Below are 22,150 nucleotides of genomic sequence, written 5' to 3'. Positions count from 1 at the left end.
TGTTCATTCTTACCAGAGGTAATAATCTTTAATTTCCTAATAGAACCTAACCTGAATTTAAATATTGGCCTGACAGCAAGTCTGAATCTGAATCCGGATCTGAAGTAGAACCAGTGTAGTAGACTTGAACCCAGTCTGAAATTTAAATGTCAACAATGGACCCGACAAGGAAAGGCTGACAACAAGGATTTTACAACTAATAATAGTGCAAAAAAGCCAGATCCTATCCAGTTTTGAAATGCAAATCTTTCTAAAATGACTGATTTTTGGATAATAAACAAAAAAAGAGCTTGATTATGTTAGTCTGAATCTGACCTGGATCTGCATTCTAATATCGCCTTAACATCAAAATTGTGAGAAAATGTCAAATTCATATCGAATATCCAACACAATCTGATCCATTTTCGCTCCTAGCTAGTTCTAAACCATGTCGCTAATGCCGCTGATATTTCAAGATCGTCCTAGTTTCATCATGAAATTTCTAGAGATCACGAAAAATTCTTAAGTGACACTTGTTTTGAAAATATCACGAGTTTATCCTGATGAAAATCTTTTTTTTAGCTTTTTTGTATTTTGTTTCTTTGAGATTCTTTTAGTATTTAGATTTTTTTATAATATCTACATGGCGGTGGTTCAAATGAGCAAGACGTCCACCACACCTTTAGCCGCTCGCCATCCTTGACTCGCTCCAGATTTGAGATGGTGGACGACTCCCCGTCTCAAGTCAATCAGTGCGTGTGCGTTTAACCAACCTGTGGGTCCTTTCCCTCAAAAAATAAATAAATAAATAAAATGAAAAAGAATGACGTCAGATTTCTGTCAGAGCACCTCTGGATGCTGCCGTTTCGATCTCAAGATGAACGGCATACCAAACCTGTACGAATGAGATGCCCATCACTTGGATGGGCCCCATTTTTTTTTTTCGGATGGACGGCATCTGAATGATTTAAAATGAACGGCTCACTTATTCACAGTTTTTATAGGGAGCAGATCAGGTCATGCTGAAAATGAGCGTTTTTGCTCATGCTGACATTGTGGCCATCCGATTTGCATTTTAAAAAGTTCAAAAGTCAACGAAACCACGTGGCATTCATCCAAAATGAAAACAGACGGCCACGATGTCACGCTCATGTTCAGCATGACCTGATCTGCTTCCGTTTCATGCTGAAAATGAGCGTTTTTGCTCATGCTGACATCGTGGCCATCCGATTTGCATTTTAAAAATCTCAAAAGTCAACAAAACCACGTGGCATTCATCCAAAATGCAAACAGACGGCCACGATGTCACGCCCATGTTCAGCATGACCTGATCTGCTTTAGTTCAATTTTAAGACGCGATCCTCTCTCCAAACACTGTGGGTCCCACACTAAAAGCCCTATAAAAAAAGACGGGAAGGCGCGCGCCAGAGAGAGAGAGAGAGTGAGTGAGAGAGCTCCTTGGACCTTCATCCCTCCCTCGTCCTCATGGGAAGCGGGTGGCTCGCAAGTGCGGTCTTATTGGCGATCTGGTTCGTTGTCGTCTCGTCTCGGCAAACGCAGGTGCTGAACCGAGGTGACTCCCTCTCCGTCGAGAGGTTTTCTGAGGACATCCTCGTCTCGGAGAGGGGGACGTTCGCTGCCGGGTTCTACAAGGTGGGCGAGAATGCCTTCGTGTTTGCCATCTGGTTCGCCGAGTCGAACAACCAGACGGTCGTCTGGATGGCTAACAGGGACGGTCCAATCAATGGCTGGGCCTCCCGCCTCTCCTTCTCCCGGAGGAGCGGCGAGCTCGTCCTGGTGGACGGGGATGGCAGCACCGTGTGGGCCACCAATGCAAGTGACAAGAACCCGGTGCGCGCTGAGCTGCTGGAGACGGGGAACCTGGTGCTGAAGGACCGCCAGGAGAGGTTGGTGTGGGAGAGCTTCGACTCCCCCACCGACACACTGCTACCGTCCCAGCCGATGAACAGGCTCACGCGCTTGGTTTCTCGCAGAGCCGACGGCGACTACTCATCCGGTTACTACAGCTTCTACTTCGACGACGATGACGTGCTCAGGTTCCGGTACGATGCGCCCCAGACCTCCAGCTCCTACTGGCCTGATCCTGACTTCACTACCTTTCAAAGTGGAAGAACCAGGTACTGTTCACACAATCCATGCCCCCGACTCCTTTCTACTTCTTTTTTTTCTCTCTCTCTCTCTCTCTCTCTCTCTCTCTATATATATATATATATATATGACGTACCACATTATCGGCTTGACTTTTCAATATTTTATTACATGTTCTAAAAGTTAGATCACAAATTTATTTAGTTGAAAACTTTCCTTAGATTATAAGATTTTTATGTTTATGTATGTTATTAAAAATAATACAACAATCAAGAGGTTATAATCCATTCAAATAGTTTTTAAAGCAGTTTTTCGCGTTACAGTAGTTCATTAATCCGAACCATGTGGTTAGTACATAAACAATGATAAATACAGCTGTGGAGTGTGGAGCCTGATTTACAATGCACATGGGATAGTGATGCAAATCAGATACCGGATTCGCCAAGAAACTATGCTACGATGGTCTACTAAACTATGTTGAAAGTAAAGGAAAAGCTTTTAGAGAGAAACTGAGAAGGAATTAACCCACTTTAATTAGAACAATCGCTCATCAAAAACAATTGCAAAACCTCAAAATAATGTACTTATATTGAAACACAAAAGACCATAGTCCTACGATGGATCAGGAATAGATCTGATATACAAAATAATAACAAAAACAGAAAATAAACTGGCCTAATTGCATCCAAATGAATCCTGGATTTAGTACTCTTCCAACTTCTTCTTGCCTTTCTTCTTTTTTTTGGATCCATCTGAATCCAGCTCTTTTCCTTGCATCATTCTTTCTTTATTGCATGGAGGAGTCAATCTGTCAAGTGCTTGTTTCTAATTTGCTTGTCTTGGAGCTTTCTCATTAAGTTGGAGGAGTTTCTTTATACCGTGAAGAAAAATTTGGTGTGCCATACATTCATTCTGTGGTTGACTGATATGCTTCTTTCACATTATAAATTGTGACAATCATACTTTTTTGAAATGTAATATTTAATCAGAGAAATATCCTTGCCACCTTATGTCCCTCGGTCTTGGTCACTTGACTTTTACAAATGAGATGGTAGTGTTACAAGCAAAGAATTTTTCTTAAACCTGTGATGTGCCATCATTTCATTTGCCCCACACACAACTGCTTAGAGGAAGCTGATCATTTGCATCTCCAAATGCGTATTTTATCTAATCCATGTCACTTATGTGCATAGCCATCTCATATAGACTATCAAACACACGAATGCCTTAGCCTTGCATGCCATGGAGTGTATCACGACTCCATGGGCATGCCTAAGCATAACCTAGCCACAAAAGGGATAAAGCCTTGTGACCCTCAGTCCAAAGATCAGTTGATGATTGTATATCATAGCGAAGAGCACAACTGAGACTCATTCACTGGCTCTTAGGCATTCACTTGCCTAGTCCTAAGTCACCATACACGATTGAAATCAGTTAAGGTGATTCCTATGAGAATTATCATTAACTTACACGTAACCCCGTATGTCTAAATGCTATGCATGAAAAACTCATCTAAGTCGAGAGGTTCTTAACCAAATCCCCAAGAAAACATCCTCTAATCCGTTGAAACTTGAAACTGCTTAATCAAACAATGCTCCACGTCTATGCTACTGAATACCATCGTACCAACAATGATATTGTTGCCTATCACATGTTTTGCTACCACCGCACGTTACCGATCAAGCTCATGCATACCATGTGTTCCTACACTCGATGCATTTTACACTCAGTAGAGCTTCACACTGCATATTCCTCATTCCAAAGGCTCAGTACGGAACATTATCTCCCACCCAAACCATTATCGTTCTAAAAAATGTCAGCATGTAAGAACACAACATTTTCTAACATGCCAATTTTTCTTTGCACTTATCTTTGGTCTTCTTTTTTTCATCATACTAAACTTGTTAAGGTTTTCATCTGCTATCATCATAACCTTTAGCACGTTGTGTAAGTTTTATGAAATAGATTTTTAAAAAATATTTTTGATAAAAATGATTTTGTGCAAGCAAGACACCAAATAACAAAAACTGGCTCATACTAGGGTGGAGTTCGGGTCAAACTCAGGGAACAGAAGAAAACTTTGTATTCCACATAAATCTACTATTTATTGCCTTAAAAATAAAAATAATTAATTAAATAAATGAGTGCAGCTCTCAGCGGAGGGCTTAAACAAATAATAATTAGTTAAGTGGCCTTATTACAAATCCAGAATAAATGAATGAATAAATCCTAAGCTAAAAAAAAAAAAGTCTTTAATGCTTGAGCTTCTAGTCTCTTTTTATGCCTCTACGTTATTTGATATTTCTTTACTTATTGTTGAGGGCTTCCTAAGGGGCTCTAAAAGCGCCTCTTGAGAAAACATTTGAAGGACCTTAGAGGGCTCTTCAGGAAAACTTTTGAGAGCATACCGCGCGTTCAACCGCTTTCCTGCAAAACAAAAACACAAAACATGAACAAAACACAAAAGAACTAGGCAGAAATTCAATGTTAATTCAAAGAAAAGTCACAAAAACAGTAATATAACTACTAATAATAAATTAACTATATGTAACAACTTTGAACTAACATATAACAAACTAAAGCACTAAATGACAGAATAAGCTAACTAACTAATAAGAAATAAACTAATTTATGCAACAAGCTAATAACAATCTAACTAAAAGACAAAAAACTAATAACAAACTAAATGAATTTAACAAGAATTATATGCTATATGGATTTAACAATTCTAACTCCTTAATAACAAACTGAAATTAATTTAAAAACTATCTAATTATCTAATCTACTTAATTAGTAATGAATAAAAACAAGAAACTAGAATCTGATAATCATTAAATTATGAAATCTAAACTAGATTTTTAAGATTAAAAATAAAATTCTGAATTGAACTAAATTAACGTGACTTAGTTAAAACTAACTAACTAATACATTAAACTGGAACAATAAATTAAAACTAATCTACCCTAGCTAATCTAATTATCGATGAATAATAAATAAAAACAATAATTGGCAACTATTTATTTATCAACTAATCTAATTAACATAAGATTGAATTTAAATTCAAACTAAACTAAACTCACATGAATAACTAAGTTTAAACTAATTGAATTAACAATTGAAATTTATAGTTAAACATGATTTACCAAAAATAATCTAAACTATGCTAAAAATGATAATTAATAAAAATAAAAAATTGGCTAAATTATTTTAACTAAATTAATTGTTAATCAAACTAATCTAATCTAATATCATTAACTAAAACTAACACTAGTCTAATTATGGTAAAACAAGATTTAACGTGAATTACAATTAACTAAAAAGAAAAAACCATAACTATATAAATCAACTATTTCAGAAATATCACTAAATTAAATCTAATTAATATAAAAAATCTACTCTAAACTAACCTAACCTAGATTTAACATGAACTGAATTTAAAATCACTAAATTATCAAAAAAATCTATGCTAAATCTATCAATTTGAATAAAATAATATTATTCAACATGAAAATCAAGAAAACCAGCTAAACTAAATTAAGCTATTTTATCTTTTTTTTTTAATATTTTCAGATGATAAACATGAAACTCAACTAAACTATATGCCATAAATATGCCATGAATAAACAAAACTATATGCAATGATATAATGTATGCATTCTACGAAAGAAATAAAATGAATATAACTATAAAACTACAGAGAGATGAAAGAAAAGAAACATACCATATAATTTTTTTTCGATGGAGGGGTTGAGAAGAAAAAACTGGTCTTACCTTTGAGCTGCACGCGCCTCGATCGCGAGGGTAAAAAAAATTGGTGCCAAAAGAAGGTTAGAAGCAAGACAAAAATAGAGGAGAAAAGAAGAGAACGAGAGAGAACCGATTGGGAACAAGGAGGGAGAAGAGAAGAGAAGATAAGAGAAGATAAGAGGGAGAAGATGACTGCGTTTTCTCAAAAGCAAAAAAATGCCCCATATGGTTGAAAAAATATTGTTTATAATGCAATTCTAGGTTAAAACTACAATTTTTAAAAAGTTAAACTAAGTTTTAAAAATTCTAAAACCTATACTCCTCTAAACCATGTTTCATAAAAGGACACTTCTAAACAAAGTAAAATACTAGTTGGAATTTCTAAACTAATTAAACTATAATTGAAAAAGTCCTAAACTAATCAAAATACTTAAAAATATAAGAGCTTGAAATATGCAATTTTATCTTTATTTTAAATTGTAAAGCAATTTCTCTAAAACATTGATAAGAATAAGTTTTTAATACAATTTTTTGACAGATCACGTATAAAAATATATGTATAAAAATGTAAAATATATGCATGATCAGCACGTCAAGGCTCATTCCTCAATATGGCACAAATCACTTAGACAATGATCTTTCACTCCATCAACATTGAGCATTCTTTGCTCGTGGGACCCATAGTGTAGTCCTATACATAATTAGGTCATCCTCGCCCGTACAACAAACTTGTCATCTTAACGTTTATAGCGAGAACAACCAGAAGAAGCCATTCACGAATATAACTTCATCCTTAGGGACAGGCGATGGACACTAGCATAAAAAAAACCTGACTCAATCTTGAACACATTGGCGAAGGCAGGAATCCCAAGACTGATCCCAATGCAACAACTACCATTTTGATACCTGTCAAGCTGGATACGATAGCTGGTGCCCAGGTATGATCAATGGGACGGTTCCCCCTTACATTAAAAGATGAGCCCTACAGTGGGCTCAACTTAGTTCGATCTGAACTGGAGGCCACCCTAATCTTTCAGACCCCAGAATTGTTCTAGTTATCAGATACTAACCGGATTCTAGTGAATCATGAGATCGATCCGGTTTCGAATATTCGGACCCGGATCGGGAATCTAAACAAGGACCCTCATGGTTGAGCTTCCAGCAAAGAAAATAAAGGTCATAGTTGTGCCTCTCTAGGCCCATTCAAGAGGAAAGGTTCCTCGACCCTTAGAGGCCCCAAGAATGGAGAGTTCTACGCAGAACTCTCAAAAGTAGCTCAATCAGGTGTATGGCACAAGTTCCGAAAAGGTCTTAAGCCCAAGCCAATAGCAGCAGTCGAGTAGAAATGTCAACAAACCTTAACCCCCCTATTGACTTTTTCCTACCCTCCCCAAGATCCTCAATGAAGCTCCTATCATGGAACATAAGGGGGCTAGGACGCCGGTGTCGATGGCCTGTGATTTTTGAGATTCACACAGCTTGCCTTTAAAAAAAATGCAGTTTACTTTCAGAATACCATTTATTGTATCATGGTGCTCTCTCTCTCTCTCTCTCTCTCTGCGTGTGTGTGTGTGTGTGTCTGTGTGTTGTTAGAAAAACCATGTCCACTCATATATATGTTCGTTTATGAGTGAACTATACACATTGTGATATTGCTGTAAATTCTTCTGTAGGTATAGTAGCCCAAGGTATGCAATTTTGGATGACCTGGGTCAGTTTAACTCGAGTGACAATTTTAAGTTTTCTGCGTCGGATTTTGGTCTGGGAATCAAGAGAAGATTAACAATGGATTTTGATGGACTTCTCAGGCTATATAGTCTTAATAATAGAACAAAAGAATGGGAAATTTCAAGGCTGCCGTCGTGGCAGAGATGCAAAGTTCATGGCCTGTGTGGAGAAAATGGGATTTGTATGTACACCCCAGAGCCTAAATGCACTTGCCCTCCTGGATTTAAAATGAAAAACCCGACTGACTGGTCTCAAGGATGCAAGCCAGATTTCAATATTGATTGCAATCAGACACAAGTGGGATTTGTTAAGGTTCCACATGCGGACTTTTATGGCGGCGATTTAGGTACTTACACAACTCGTGTATCATTTGAAGCTTGCAAAAACATTTGCATGAGTGACTGCAACTGCCGTGGTTTTGCACATTGGTTGACTGAAGAAGGATATTGTTACCCAAAGCGCGCCTTCTTCAATGGACAATCTGGTTCTCACTTTCCTGGTGACGTTTATATTAAAGTTCCTTTGCAGGGGAATTTCAGCGGTCCTCTTGTTGATAAATTCAATTTGAATTGTTTAAAAGAAAATTTATCTGTAATTGCGACAAGAGTTTATGCGGTTGGCAAAGAGCAAGGCGACTACTTGAAATTTCCGATTGGATTTGTTGTTGCCATCGGCATAGTGGAAATAATTTGTGTAACTTTAGGTTGGATTTATTTACGCAAGGACAGAGGCCATATTTACAACATTGAACAGGGTTACTTAGCCATGACAACGGGCTTTAGGAGGTTCACTTACAAAGAGCTGAAGGTAGCTACAAAGAATTTCAGTGATGAAATTGGAAGAGGAGGGTCAGGGGCGGTTTACAAAGGAGTGCTGGAGGATAAGAGAGTTGTAGCTGTGAAGAGGCTAGAGGGTGTGAACCAAGGAGAAGTGCAATTTTGGAGTGAGGTGAGTACCATTGGAAGAATCAATCACATGAATTTGGTGACAATGTGGGGATTCTGTGCTGAAAAACAACACAGGCTATTGGTTTATGAGTACATGGAAAATGGGTCCCTGGAGAAGAACTTGTTTAGCAATGCTCCTAAGCTAAGTTGGGAACAAAGGTTTAATATTGCGCTTGGTACAGCAAAGGGTCTTGCTTATCTGCATGAGGAGTGTTTAGAATGGGTTCTTCATTGTGATGTGAAGCCTCAAAACATACTTCTAGACAAGGACTTCCAACCAAAAGTTGCTGATTTTGGTTTGTCCAAACTTTTTGACAGAAATGGAGATAACATTTCTAGCTTTTCTAGGGTGAGAGGAACAAGAGGCTACATGGCTCCTGAGTGGATATTGAACCTACCCATCACATCCAAGGTTGATGTGTACAGTTACGGCATCTTAGTGTTGGAGATGGTGACTGGGCGGAGTTCAGTTGGATTTCAACAGATTGGTGAAGATGGAGAAGTGAGATATAGACAACTGATCCCATGGATTAGAGAAATGGTGAGAACAAGGCAGCCGTGGATGGAAGAAATTTCTGATCCATGTTTATCTGGGATGTATGACAAGCCAAGAATCGAGGTGTTGGTTAAAGTGGCTTTGCAGTGTGTTGAAGAGGAACGGGATGCAAGACCAACCATGAGCCAGGTCGTCGATTCTATAACAATTTTGAGTCAACAGGACCATGAAGAGATAGCAGGAACTCAAATAAAAGAGGGTGCTTGATTGGAGCGATCGATATGGATAGACCGTCTTTTGGTTTCTTCAATGTCAGTATAAGTAGAATGGAATGTCAATGTCAATGGATTCCTCAATTCCTATTATGTGAAAACAGGGAAGCACTTGTAATGCCTTACTGTATCTCTCAGCTGTAACCTGATAAGTACAAACATGTTTTTTGTCTGTAACAATGCTTAAATGCAATTGGATTACCATATTTTAAAAGCTAAATATTTTGGTTTTCCCATTTTGCTGGCCCTGTTTTACCTGATGGACAGTGTGTGGAGCAAGTTGGTTTGATGCATTTGGTCAGTGGGATTTACTATTTATCCTCTTTTCCTTCATGAGGCAGTGGTAACAGCTGTAGCAGTCTCCTTAGTAAATTGTAAGCACTTGAACCTTCTGTTCTCTTTCACTTCATGCATAACATGGAGGATGAAGCAACAAACTGCTTGCAATAAAATGGCCAAGAAGCAACCAAGAGGAGGATTCTATCCTTACTCGAATTCATCACCTTGTTTTCTTCCATAAGATTCAATCTTGATGAAATCAGGTATTCAAGATGGAATTTGGTGAGAAAGGCTCTATATTTCCGTTATTTTTTTCATCTTACATAAAATTCATACAAAATTAGCCGATGTTTCTTTAGGTAAGTTTCATTTACAGCGAGCTTCACATTTTCAAATTGGTATGATGTCTCTCAATTCAGGTTCTCATGCTAGAGTTGAGGATGAAATTTCAGACCATAATATTAGATACTAGTTCAAGCTTAGCCCGGATTTGGCAAGCTCTTCAATCTATTCTTCACAGTTCCATGTGGTTACGCTTTTCTGCTGAAGTGATGGACTGCCAACCACCACCTCTCTGATGCACGTCTTCTTATACAGGTAGCTTATGCAGAGTCACAGTTGTCTGTGAAAAGTGTAGACACTCTTGATTGAATAGACAGGCATTACTAGCATGCTAATTCTGATCTTTGCAGAAGGGACATCTTATTCCCCTTGTGCACTTGATTTGATTATCAATTACAGTGTTTACATAAATGCTGCTTGTAACTCTTTCTAGAGCATCTTGTGATGAATTGTAGAAAATTGAATTCATTAAAAAACTACAAGAAATTGAAAGATCTCTTGTTTTAACTGGCTTATGAACAAAATTTCCCAGAATTTCTAGGTCCCCGTAAAGTATTATGAGAGATTGTTCTCTTTGTATCTCAGAATCACCAAAATTTGGAACTCTTACGAAGAGAAAGACTTGTACGTTCCTTTCTGAATTTCTTTGGTTCCTAATCGGTCTCTATTGCTTGGGTTTTTCAATAGCGACTGAAACTCTGTCTCTCTCTTGGAGTTCATCTGTTGGAGCTTGGATGATTAGTAATGTGAATGAAACCAGTAATCTGCATGTTGGTTATATTCTTTGGAATGTGAATGTCAGGGTTGGCTGAACGTTGGCACAAAAGCATTAATGTAAGACATAAGAATGTAATTGCTAGTGTACCCTTTAAGCAATAAAAAATAGAGATGGGCAGCAGACATATAAATTGGAACATATATCTCTCTCTCACACACTTGTTGTTCATGTGCAGATGATGTTGGGGTTGTTGTTGCATCAGGAGCCGGACTTAGTTTTTGCTGGCTATAGATCTTTTAATAGTAAAGATGATTAGCATCATGGACTCCTTTAAAATCTAGTGGAAGAACTGGAGGCTGACATGGAAAGAGGTTTGGATTTGATATGGCCTCAAAGAGGGAACACAAATTATCTAAAGATAAGCAAAGAAACAATCAACCATAAGACAAAAAGATTTATGTGGTTTGGCGATGTGCTTGCATCTACGGGGAGAGTTGGAGATAATCTTATTAATGAGAAAACAATCACCGTACAAGATAAATATGCAAAATCACAAAAAAAGAGTAATAATACTTATCGTCCGATCTATCAAAAAGAACAATGCATGCAACCAAAACTCCTTTTAATCACGAATATGTACCGCCAAGAAATCACTTATATGTTGGTCTTCAATAAAGGAACAACCCTTGCACCCAATGATTTTCGCTTTCTAGTCTCTTATTTTTTTCTCACCCCAAAAAATAACCCTCACAATACCATCACCATATAAAAGGTGAGGGGCTCCCTCCCTCTCATGTACTTTCCTTAATGTACAAGAAAAGTCAACAAAAAAATATAAAATAAAATCCTATGAGGACGCTACCCATGATGTGGTATGTGGGTCCCATGTGGACCTCAAACCGGAAAATAACAATTTCTACCTTGGCTTGAATGTTCATACTCGCCAATCATCTCTTCCATATCTACGCCCCCGCTCTTTAGGGCCAATAATGTCTAACTCAAGACATTTATCAAGTTCAAGCAATGCTTATATTTTTCAAGAGTCACTTGCTATCTTTTCGTCTTCAATGAACTCACAAATTTTATGGTTCCTGATCTCATTATGCTTCAACTTTAGATGATACACTAAATTATAAGCTAAGTTGATCGGACTCTTGTTATCACAATGCATAAATACCTTATCTTGTGAGATCTCAAATTCACTGACCAAACCCTTCAACCAGATAACTTCTTTCACTACCTCAACTATTGTCATATACTCAGTTTCAATTATAGATAAAGCAATGGTGTCTTCCAGAATGCATCTCCACACTACAAGAAAATATGTCATTATCGACCATAACTGTCGCGATGATAAATTGTCATTGTCAATAATACATTAATCTTGATGATAGCAAATGTCGTAGTAAAAATATCTATAGCCGATGACAAAATATTGTTGCTCTTATCTCATCGGTAATATGAATAGGAAAACACGAAATATGGTCGGGACTAAATATTATCGACGATATCATCGTCGACTTTAATATACGAAGATAATTAATCTTCACCCATTAAGGTATCTAAAACCAACAATAATTATCGTTGCAATAATATATCTCTAATGATATTTATTGTCATCAATATGCTGATATAATTTAATTTCAAATTGATGATAATTATCGTCATCAATATTATATCTTCGATGATATTTATCGTCGTCAATATAATCTAAAATCGATGATATTTAGCATCGTCAATACAATCTTGACGATGATGTTGTTAACATGATGGTTATTTGTTTACTAGTTTAATATAAAATCAACGATAATTATCGTCATCAATATTATATTAATGATGATAAATATCCTTGAATGATATAATCTAAATCCAACAATAATTATCATCGTTAATAAGTAAAAAAATGAGGCGTACCTCAGAAAGGTAGTGATAATATTTATCGTCGTTAATATGATAGCTCCAACGATATTTATCATCGTCACCATAATCTAAAATCAATGATATTTATCATCACAAACGTCACTACAAGAAAACACCTCATTATAAATAATCCACGATAATTATCCTTGTTAATAGATTACAAATAATTGACATGTTGATAACGATAATTATCGTCATTAATATGTTTATTATTTGTAATATGTTGATGATGATAATTATCACCATTAATATACTGATTTTTTGTAATCTAATGATGATGATAATTATTATCGTCAATATGCTGGTATAAATCAATATTTTTATAGATTTTTTTATTATAAAATTTCACCATATAGATGCAATCTAGATACATGGTTTTATAGAAACAAACTCTTGGATAATTTGATTATGATGTATAAAAAGAATCTTTTAAGGCTTGAAAATCAACAACTCATAATTCTCGTAAATATGCATGCATAAAAATCACAATTCTTGATCCTATTATGATGATCCAATGACCGATTCCAAGCAAATGGACCACGCTGAATGCATTGGTAAGGCTAGGTTTGCAAAAAAAACTATGGAAATCTTGTTTAATACTAATTTACATGTTACAGTTTTACTTAATCCAGGGTAACTAAAATATGTAAACCAGTCAAATATGTAAACTCGCATGCACCGAGATTTTCATAGTTTTTTTTTTCTAAAATTTCATCGTACAGATGCAATCTAGATGCATGGTTTTATATAAAAAGACTCTTGGATCATCCAATCATGATGTATAAAAATGTTCTTTTAAGACTTGAAAATCAATGGCTCAAAATTTTCATAAATATGCATGCATAAAAAATCACATTTCTTAATCTGATTACGATGATCCAATAGTCGATTACAAGCAAATGGACCACACCGAATGCATTTGCAAGATTAGTTTTGCAAAAAAAAAAAAACTATGAAAATCTCGGTTCATACCAATTTACATGTTATAGTTTCCTTTGTTCCAGGATAACTAAAATATGTAAACCAGTCAAATATGTAAAATGGTATATGCGCCCAGTGTTTCATAGTTTTTTTTTTATATTTTTTTCTAAAATTTTACTGTACGAATGCAATCTAGATGCATGGTTTTATAGAAACAGAGTATCAGATAATCCGATTATGATGTATAAGAAGGAACTTTTAAGGCTTGAAAATCATCGGCTTAAAATTTTCGTAAATATGCAATCATAAAAAAATCACATTTCTTGACTAATTACGATGATTCAATAGTTGATTCCAAGCAAATGGACCACGCTGAATGCATCTCTAGGGTTAGATTTGTGACAAATAATCAGCATAGTGACGACGATAATTATTGTCATCAATATATGTAAAAACCAATGATAATTATCGTTGTATGAACTAAAAATGATGATAATTGTGATCATGAATATAAATATAAAACTGACGATAATTATCATCGTTGATGTTAAAATTATCCCTAAATCTTTCACGAGAATTTATTTTTTTTTCTCAATAAAACCCTTCTCCTCCACATCCCAAAAAGACACCCATTGTCGGGCTCCCTTCTCCTTGCCTCCCTCGCCGTTGCCAGACACCCACCGCTCGCCCTTTGCCAAACACCCGACGCTCACCCTCGTTGCTGCACTCCTTGCGTGCGCCTACCCTTCAGAGACGTCTTCCTTCATAGTCGGTAATCTCTCTCTCTCTCATAGAGGGGTAGACCTCTCAGGGGATTGTGGGGGCATTGGGGCTTTGGAGGAGGATTGTGGAACCTCCCTCTCTCTCTGCTTACAAAGCCTTAGCCCCACAACTATGGCTTCTCTGGTCATAGATGAGGACCTCAAGAAGCACCAACGAAGAATGCCAATTGTTTCGAGTGTGTGTTGTGTTTTTGGCCTAAACCTACTTGAATTTTCTTGCTATTGCATTTTTTGTCTTTAGAGATATGAGTTGTTGCTTGAATTTGGCGAAGTGGGCGATGGTCTTTTCGTGTTTTTCCTCGTCAGATATACGTTGTTGCTTGAATTTTGGTAAAGTGGGTAATGGTATTTTTGTGTTTTCTTGAGAGAAGTGTGCTATTGCTTGAATTTGGCGAAGTGGGTGATGGTCTTTTCGATTCTTTGACTACCGAAAACCATCAAATTCCATTATCAGGATGTTCCTATTGTTGTTTTATGATGGCGTTCCAGTTATGTGCTTTTATGGCTAGCCAAAAACTGATTTTTTGAGTCCTCTTTGGAATTCGTACGGTGGTCATGGTTAGATGGTTAATTCAATTGGTGTCAGCTAGTGCGTGGCATTTTGTTTGTTTCCTTTCTATTTATGCAGCAACATAGATGAAGCCAACTTTAAAGAGATTTTAGATATTTAGATGGTTAATTCAATTGGTGTGTTTCGTTCCTCTTTGTAAGTGGTGCTCATAGATTGATGATGGCAGCTCATGCATGCGACTTTTACTTAATGGAGTGTTTGGATGCACTCATTTATCCTGATTCTTGATAAACAGAATAAGTTGTGGAATTGCATCTTGCTACATAATAGAATACCCCCCCTTATCTTGTTTATCTGGATAAGTGGATATATCCAAACACCACCTAAGGGTCGCTAAGGTGCCTTAGATAGGGAATGTTTTCTGGGTTCCATTTAAGGTTGCCGTAGATAGAGAATATTTTTTTGTGTTTCATTTAAGGCTGAGGAACAAGACGATCCACTCTTTGATTTGGCTTGTGCTACGCTCATAAGAGTTTGTTAGAACTAGTAAAATAGGCTCGGCAAGCCAAACATGAAGAACAAGTCTTCGGTTCACCTAGCTTGTACAAGCCCATTAAATAGTCATCAGTGTTGTGAAAAGCGTTGAGGCGTAGCGAGGCGCTCCACCAAAATCTGAGGAGAGGCGTAAAGCGTAAGCCTCAAAGTTTTTTTTTTTTTAAAAACTTAAAAAAACTATAAAAAAATATCTAAAATTATAAAAAAAATAAAAAAATCTTTATTGATGAAGCAACAACCAATAGGAAATAAAAAATCTCAAATAAATACTGAAAAAATATGAGATTAACATGTAAAAGTAACATTAATGCAACAACTTGATCTATGTATCTAAAAAATAAAACATGGGCATTCATTAAATTAAAAATTAACATTAACAACAAAATGCATCTTAGCATTAACAATACAATGTCATAATTAGAAAATGCATGTTAGCATTAACAACCAAATGTTAATATATTTTTCCAAAACTCTTCAAAATGAGAGTGTTAACATTCACAATTGCAATTGAAAGACCTAAAAAAATATATAAATAGTCACAACTATATGATATGAATTAGGGCCTAGGCTCTTCTTGTGTCTCGTCATCATCAATATTGAAGTCTTCAATGTCATCATTTGAGGAATTCATATAAATAGGTTTTTCATCTTCATTCTCTGACTCTTCATCATCTGCACTTTCTTCCTCCACATCCTAAGTCACTTCTTTTGCTTTTCTTTTTCCTGTAATAAAAAATTATGTATTAAATATTTATTTTATGTAATTAAAAAAATATATTTATATTCATAGCAAGGTAAAAGGAATTTAGCTTTACCTCGATCTCTTGAAGACCTATCTTGCCTGAAACCAGTTTGTGAATTATGAGGTGAAGTAACTTTTTCAATAGGCACATGCTCAATGGCATTTATGTCAAAATTCAGATCCAACCATGAATCCTCCAACCAATTGGGATCACTATGCAACACTGGATCTTCCTTCTCCACAATCCATTCATCATTTGAGTCTATATGATCTAGACATATAGGGTCTTTTGTAGCCTTCCACCTCATATCTCTCTTAATTTCATATTGTACATTACAAAAATAAATGCATTCATCTTTTCTTGTTCAAGTCTATTCCTCTGTTTTGTATGCACCTATAATTTCAAATCATTGATAATCAATTATATGATAATTACACTTATAAAAATGTATTTCACAAATAAAATACAAAGTCACAAACCAATGACAAAGTACTTCAATTTCTCTCACATCCCGATGCACTGCATGTCAAACTTAGAATTCAAATTACAAAATTCATCAACTCAGGATTTTCGTGCCCAAATAAACTTCATCAATCAGCTGCATTCAAATAAAACAATGTAAAATTGATAAAAACATTAAGAATGTCATAATTAACCAAAACATAAAAAAATATTAACAAATAACAACATAATTGCAAACTTACCCGGACTTTTTAATTTTCTTGTTGTAAGAGTTGCCTCTCTACCAAACAACCCCTTTGCCTTTTTAAATGCATCAATTTGTGTTGTAATTTTCAACTGAACATTTGCATCAGAAACCAATTTCTCAACACAATCATAAAAGTCACTCATAAATTCTCCATTTGGATTGAAGTTGTTCGCATAATGAAAATGTGGATTTAAATAATAGGCAACTGCATGCAAAGGCTTATGAAGTTGCAAGTCCCATCGTCTATCAATAATATCCCAAATAGGTTTATATTTTCTTTCAACCTTGTCAAGGTTTGAAGCAATTCCCTCCTTTGCTCTATCCATTGCCTTGTACAAAAATCCCATAGCAGGTTCATCTGCATCAACTAATTGCAACACTTTCATGAGAGGCAGTGTAACTTTAATTGCATATGATATGACAGCCCAAAACTTATGATCATTAAGAAGAATATAAAAAATGTTTTTAGCATCTGATTTCTTATAGTAATTAGATGATCTAAATTTGAAGATAAGAACATTGACTTCAACTCTTTCTTATAACATCCAATACTATGAAGCATGAGATATGTTGTGGCAAAATGAGTGACGGTTGAACGTAGAAGTTTTTTTTTCTTTGTGAATTTTCTCATCAAATTTAATACCCATGCATGACTATAAATATATCTTGTAAATTTTTTTGCCTTTTCCACTGTATCTTTAAAAATTGATATCTTTCCAATATCTTATAACATAAGATCCAAGTAATGCATCGTACATGGTATCCAAAAATATGTTTTTTCTGCTGTTAACATATTCTCAGCTGCCACATAATTTGGTGCATTATCTGTAATGAATCGCACTATATTACTTTCACCAACTTCTTTAACAACTTCTTCAAAAAAATTACACAAATTTGTACCAGTTTTTTCCATGTCGTTAATGTCAACGAACTTTAAAAATACTATCCTAGATGAGCTGTTCACAAAAAAATTAATTAAGTTTCTTCTTTTTCCATATGTCCAACCATCTGCCATAATGCTACAACCAATCTTTGTCCATTCTTTTTTTAACTCTTTTAAAATTTTGTGAGTATAATCTACCCTATCCTTCAAAATCCACGTTCTGATCTCGTGATAAGAAAGCGGTTTGAACCTTCGCCCATAATTTGCAATAGCTTTTACCATTACACCAAAATATGGACTGTTGCAAAGATTAAATGATAAGGCATTTGAATAAAAAAATCTACCAATGGCATGACATACATTTTTTCTTTTATCCATTTTGAAAACAGTGTTTATTGTGGCTTGTCATGCTTCTTTGTTCATAAAGAGGTCCATAGGACCACCTGTGCTTGTTTTTGCATCACTACATGATCCACTGATTTTTTTGTTCACATTATCGCCTGTTGACGATCCAAAATAAACACTCCTCCCGATATCCAACTTGTTTTGTTCTTTTTATTTTTTTTACTTCTGATCCCTTAGATGATTCTGAACAAATCTTTTCACATCATATGAAACCGATTTGCACATGCTTACACCATGTTTTGTGTCAGCTAAGTGATGCTTTAACCTATAGATGTCTTATGTAGTCTGTTTATGACAGTAATTGCAAATTACATGTCCTACGAGTTTGGGATCTTTAGTGGGATTTGGAACTTTAGTTCCATGATCCCATTCTACATCTTTTTTCATTGTTCAACTGGAAAAATGCATATAAAAAAATATATATTAACACAAAAAATTAGATTCATATTCAATATGAATCAACATATACAACTTGAAAACTAATTAAATAACTTGAAAATTATCAAGAAAACCATCCCATTATGCAAATAACATTTAAAAGAGTGCTAATTACTTGCACAAACACAACAAAACTTATTTATTGCTAACCATGTTCTAGTGACAGAGTTTTTTAGCAGATCATGAACTTCTAATTGAAATCCACAGCTCTAAGTTTATGAAACCAGATGCTTTTGGCTCTGACAATACATATTTTATATATGAATTTCAGTAATGGAGAAAATACCTATATTTAAAATGTCCTATGTGACATTGCTAGGTTCAAGCAAGCCAATATATCTTATAATAGATGCACCCCAAATCCAATGAGAGATATCTTTGCTATATCTGTTAAACAAGGATGCATTCATCTAGTTCTGCCATTACAATATCGCTATTATACATCTGCAAAAGTTGGTTTGATGTCAGCTGATTGAGGGTCCTCTGCTTCCACCACTTGTATGGTATTGTGCGGGTTCAAAATGATGAGTTGTGGAGCCTGATTCAGAGTTTTTTTCCTTGCAGAAAGGGGGGTCCAAAGGCTCCCCCCAACGCGGGTCTCGCTGCATGTTCAGCGGGTGGGGGTCTAGGGGGGGCGCCTCTGGCGGTGGTTATGGGGGGAAGCGCCCCTCAGAAGAATTTTTTTTTCTTGGGCTTATGTTTGAGACCCGATTACACTTTCTACATTGACAATAGTGTCTCTTTTGTCCTCCCAGGAAGGGTATAGTATATAATACTGGACAATAAACAGAAGATCGAAGAAAACTACTTTCTGCAAAAATTATTATTTAAGTACACCAGCAAAGTCAAGCAAGTGATCATCCATAACATAAAATGGAAATGGTTTTCCACATTAACTGAAAAAAAAAGAATAAATAGACCCAAGAATTATACTGGTTAACTATGATACATTCATACGACATTGCCGAATAACCAAATTATCATTTTGAAGCAAGTTTATTAACAACAAAAGTAGAATCATTCCACTTTCTACAACTGCATGCTTTCTTAAATTAAAAAAAAATAGGAAAAATTTAAAAAAGATAAAAATCGTACATCTGTGTTTGAACTGCAACATTTTCTCAATTAGAATAGTTGAATGCATCGTACGAAAACAAAGAGAGACAAAATCCATCACATGCCATCATAAAAATGAGAAAAAAATAGAGGGGTGAAAAAAACAAAAATGAAAAAAGAGAGAGGGCAATTGTATCACGCGCGAGAGAGATAATGTTGTATCACGTGAGAGACGAGAGAAGAGATAAGAAGAAGAAGAAGAAGAGGAGAACGAGAGAGCAAAACAAATCCATACCTATTTCGGAACTCCACCACGCAAGAGAGAATATTGTGAGCCTGTGAGAGCCATGAGGGAGAGAAGGCTGCCCTGAGGGAGAGAAGGTTGTGAGAAAAAAACATAGATAGGGGGTGAGAAAAAAAATAAAAGCACATAAAGGGGTCGGTAGGGCTTTGTTTAAGCCCTATTTTTTTGGTCGAATGAGAGTTTTGACCCTCATATGACCAAATAAATTAATGCGGTACGCCTCAGTCCAAAGCGTGCCTTGCCTCGAGGCGTGCGCCTCAAGGCCTATGACGCGCATGCCTCAAGGGTATTGCGCTTTACACATGCGCCTCAAGGCATGAAGCCCCTCGCCTTGAGGCGAGGCACGCTTTTTGTGCCTTGGGGCACATTTTTAATAACACTGATAGTCATAAATACATGTTAGATATATTTTATATCACATAATATAGCGCAAACTAAATAACCAAAGTGTTTGGCTTGCAAGCAATAGGTTTAACATACAAATTCTAATCAGCTCAAGATTCACTAAATAGATCTAGAGTTCAAATCCTATAACTTCCAGCTTTAAGACTAATTTTTTATAAACGAGCTAGTTCTAGCTCGGCTTGTTTAGCTTGGCTCGACTCGCCACAAAAATGGCTGGGTCATTCGGCTTGTTTACTACCTCTGGTTTCATTGTCATATACAAATTTCTGTATTTACCATTTATATCCATGAGCCTGTAAGTCATATTGTTATGCTCAAATATATTATCATTTTATCGTTGTCTGATTGTATTTTATGTCTATTCTGACCGTTTTCTTCAGTGTATGTAAACATGTGCTTGCTATGTGCAAGTTCCAGAATGGGATTATCATGGTATTTTGTAGAATATGCACATATCTTAGCAGTTGCAGTCAGTGTTCTTACTTTTACTTGAGACAACACACTGGTGATTTGTATCAAATTGCAAGTGTGCCTATGTTGAACTAGATCAGCATGTATTTATCTTATTCTCTTCTGCCACAAAGTACTCGGTTTTTTCCCTTGAATTCTCTGATTAACATTTCTGATCCACACAAATAAAATAAGTATGTTGACATAGTGCTAATAGGCTACATTTACATGTGGTAAAGTAAACATGCTGCTTATGAGTAGCATGAGCTTCGTCTTTTCAAATATCACCTTCATCTTCATTAGTTCTTGTTTTTTTTTTGACATGTGAAGCTTGTAATTAGAAACTTTCTTGCTCTTGTTTTTGTTTTTGTCTTATCACTCATGTTTTTATATCCTTCATTTTGTTATTAATTTCTTTTTAGGGAGAATTAAATAGTTAATTTTTTCCCTTTTTGATTTCCCTTCTTTGCTTCAATTATGGGATTTTAGATATTTAAGAAGACATTCCTTTTGCTAATTTGCTACTTTTTGCCCCTGTATTTGTTTTTTTTTTTGTGTTTATTGTTTGCTTTCCATTTTTTCTGTCTAGGCAAATTCAGATAAATTTCTCCTCTTGGATTTCCCTTGTTCACAAATTCAGATATTTAAGAGTCATTCATTCTGTTAATATATATATATATATATTCATTGCATGTGTTCTTTTTATTTATTTTGCTTTCTTCTTTATTTTCTTTAGGAACAAAAAAATTATTTTGATCTCCTAGGTAATGTTTCACTTTTGGTCTCGCCGACCTCTTCATAGTACTAATATTTTTAATAATATGAAGAACGCGAGTATGCGAATTGCATATCATGCTCATTTTTGCATCTCATGTAATGATCAACATCATTGTCAACATTATGTAATTGTAAAAAGACTTGCAACTGTTTGGTCCGAATTGCTTCCTTCAAAATCCAGTTCCAAGGCATGAAGTGGAAGTTGGTAACCTAGAGAGTGAGCACAAGCTACATATTTAATTTATTCATTTTTTTCTATTTATTTAAAATAATATGATTTTTTAGTTTCTTTTTATTGGGTCAGTCACAAGGATATATTGCAATTGTAGTATTTTGCATTATATGATCCTGCTGGCTGGCATTGAGACGGTTGTTATAAACCTGAACGTCGGATGACCCTTTTTGAACCAGATTTCTCTAGATGGGGAAGGGCCTCCGACTGCTACCCCTTGTGTACGCAGTTTGAGATTAGTGGCGGATCCATGTTATGGCCAGGGTAGGCACGTGCCCACCCTGGCTCAAAAAATCCTCCATTGGAGGTATTGGGTCATAGCTTTTGGCCCGAAATATCCTATATAGTCGTATTCATGTGTCAGCTCTCCTTTTGTAGTCTTCGGCATCTCCTTCTCTTTACTATCTCTTCTCTCCTTTTCTCTCTTCTCTCTAACATTTTC

The 22,150-nt window shown here is 35.7% G+C and overlaps 1 protein-coding gene across 1 annotated transcript; it reads left to right on the top strand.

The window, feature by feature from the left end:
* The first annotated feature begins 1,448 nt into the window (after positions 1–1,448).
* Positions 1,449–10,063, top strand: LOC149844956 (putative receptor protein kinase ZmPK1). Its single transcript, XM_089986608.1, has 2 exons — positions 1,449–2,117; positions 7,497–10,063. The coding sequence occupies exons 1-2, from the start codon at positions 1,465–1,467 to the stop codon at positions 9,271–9,273; spliced, it is 2,430 nt and encodes an 809-aa protein (XP_089842734.1). The 5' UTR covers positions 1,449–1,464; the 3' UTR covers positions 9,274–10,063.
* The last annotated feature ends 12,087 nt before the right edge of the window (positions 10,064–22,150 follow it).

Source organism: Nuphar pumila, chromosome 2, assembly GCF_984573655.1.
Source record: "Nuphar pumila chromosome 2, dmNupPumi1.hap1.1, whole genome shotgun sequence".
Lineage (NCBI taxonomy): Eukaryota > Viridiplantae > Streptophyta > Magnoliopsida > Nymphaeales > Nymphaeaceae > Nuphar > Nuphar pumila.
This window is presented reverse-complemented; position numbering and strand designations above follow the sequence as displayed.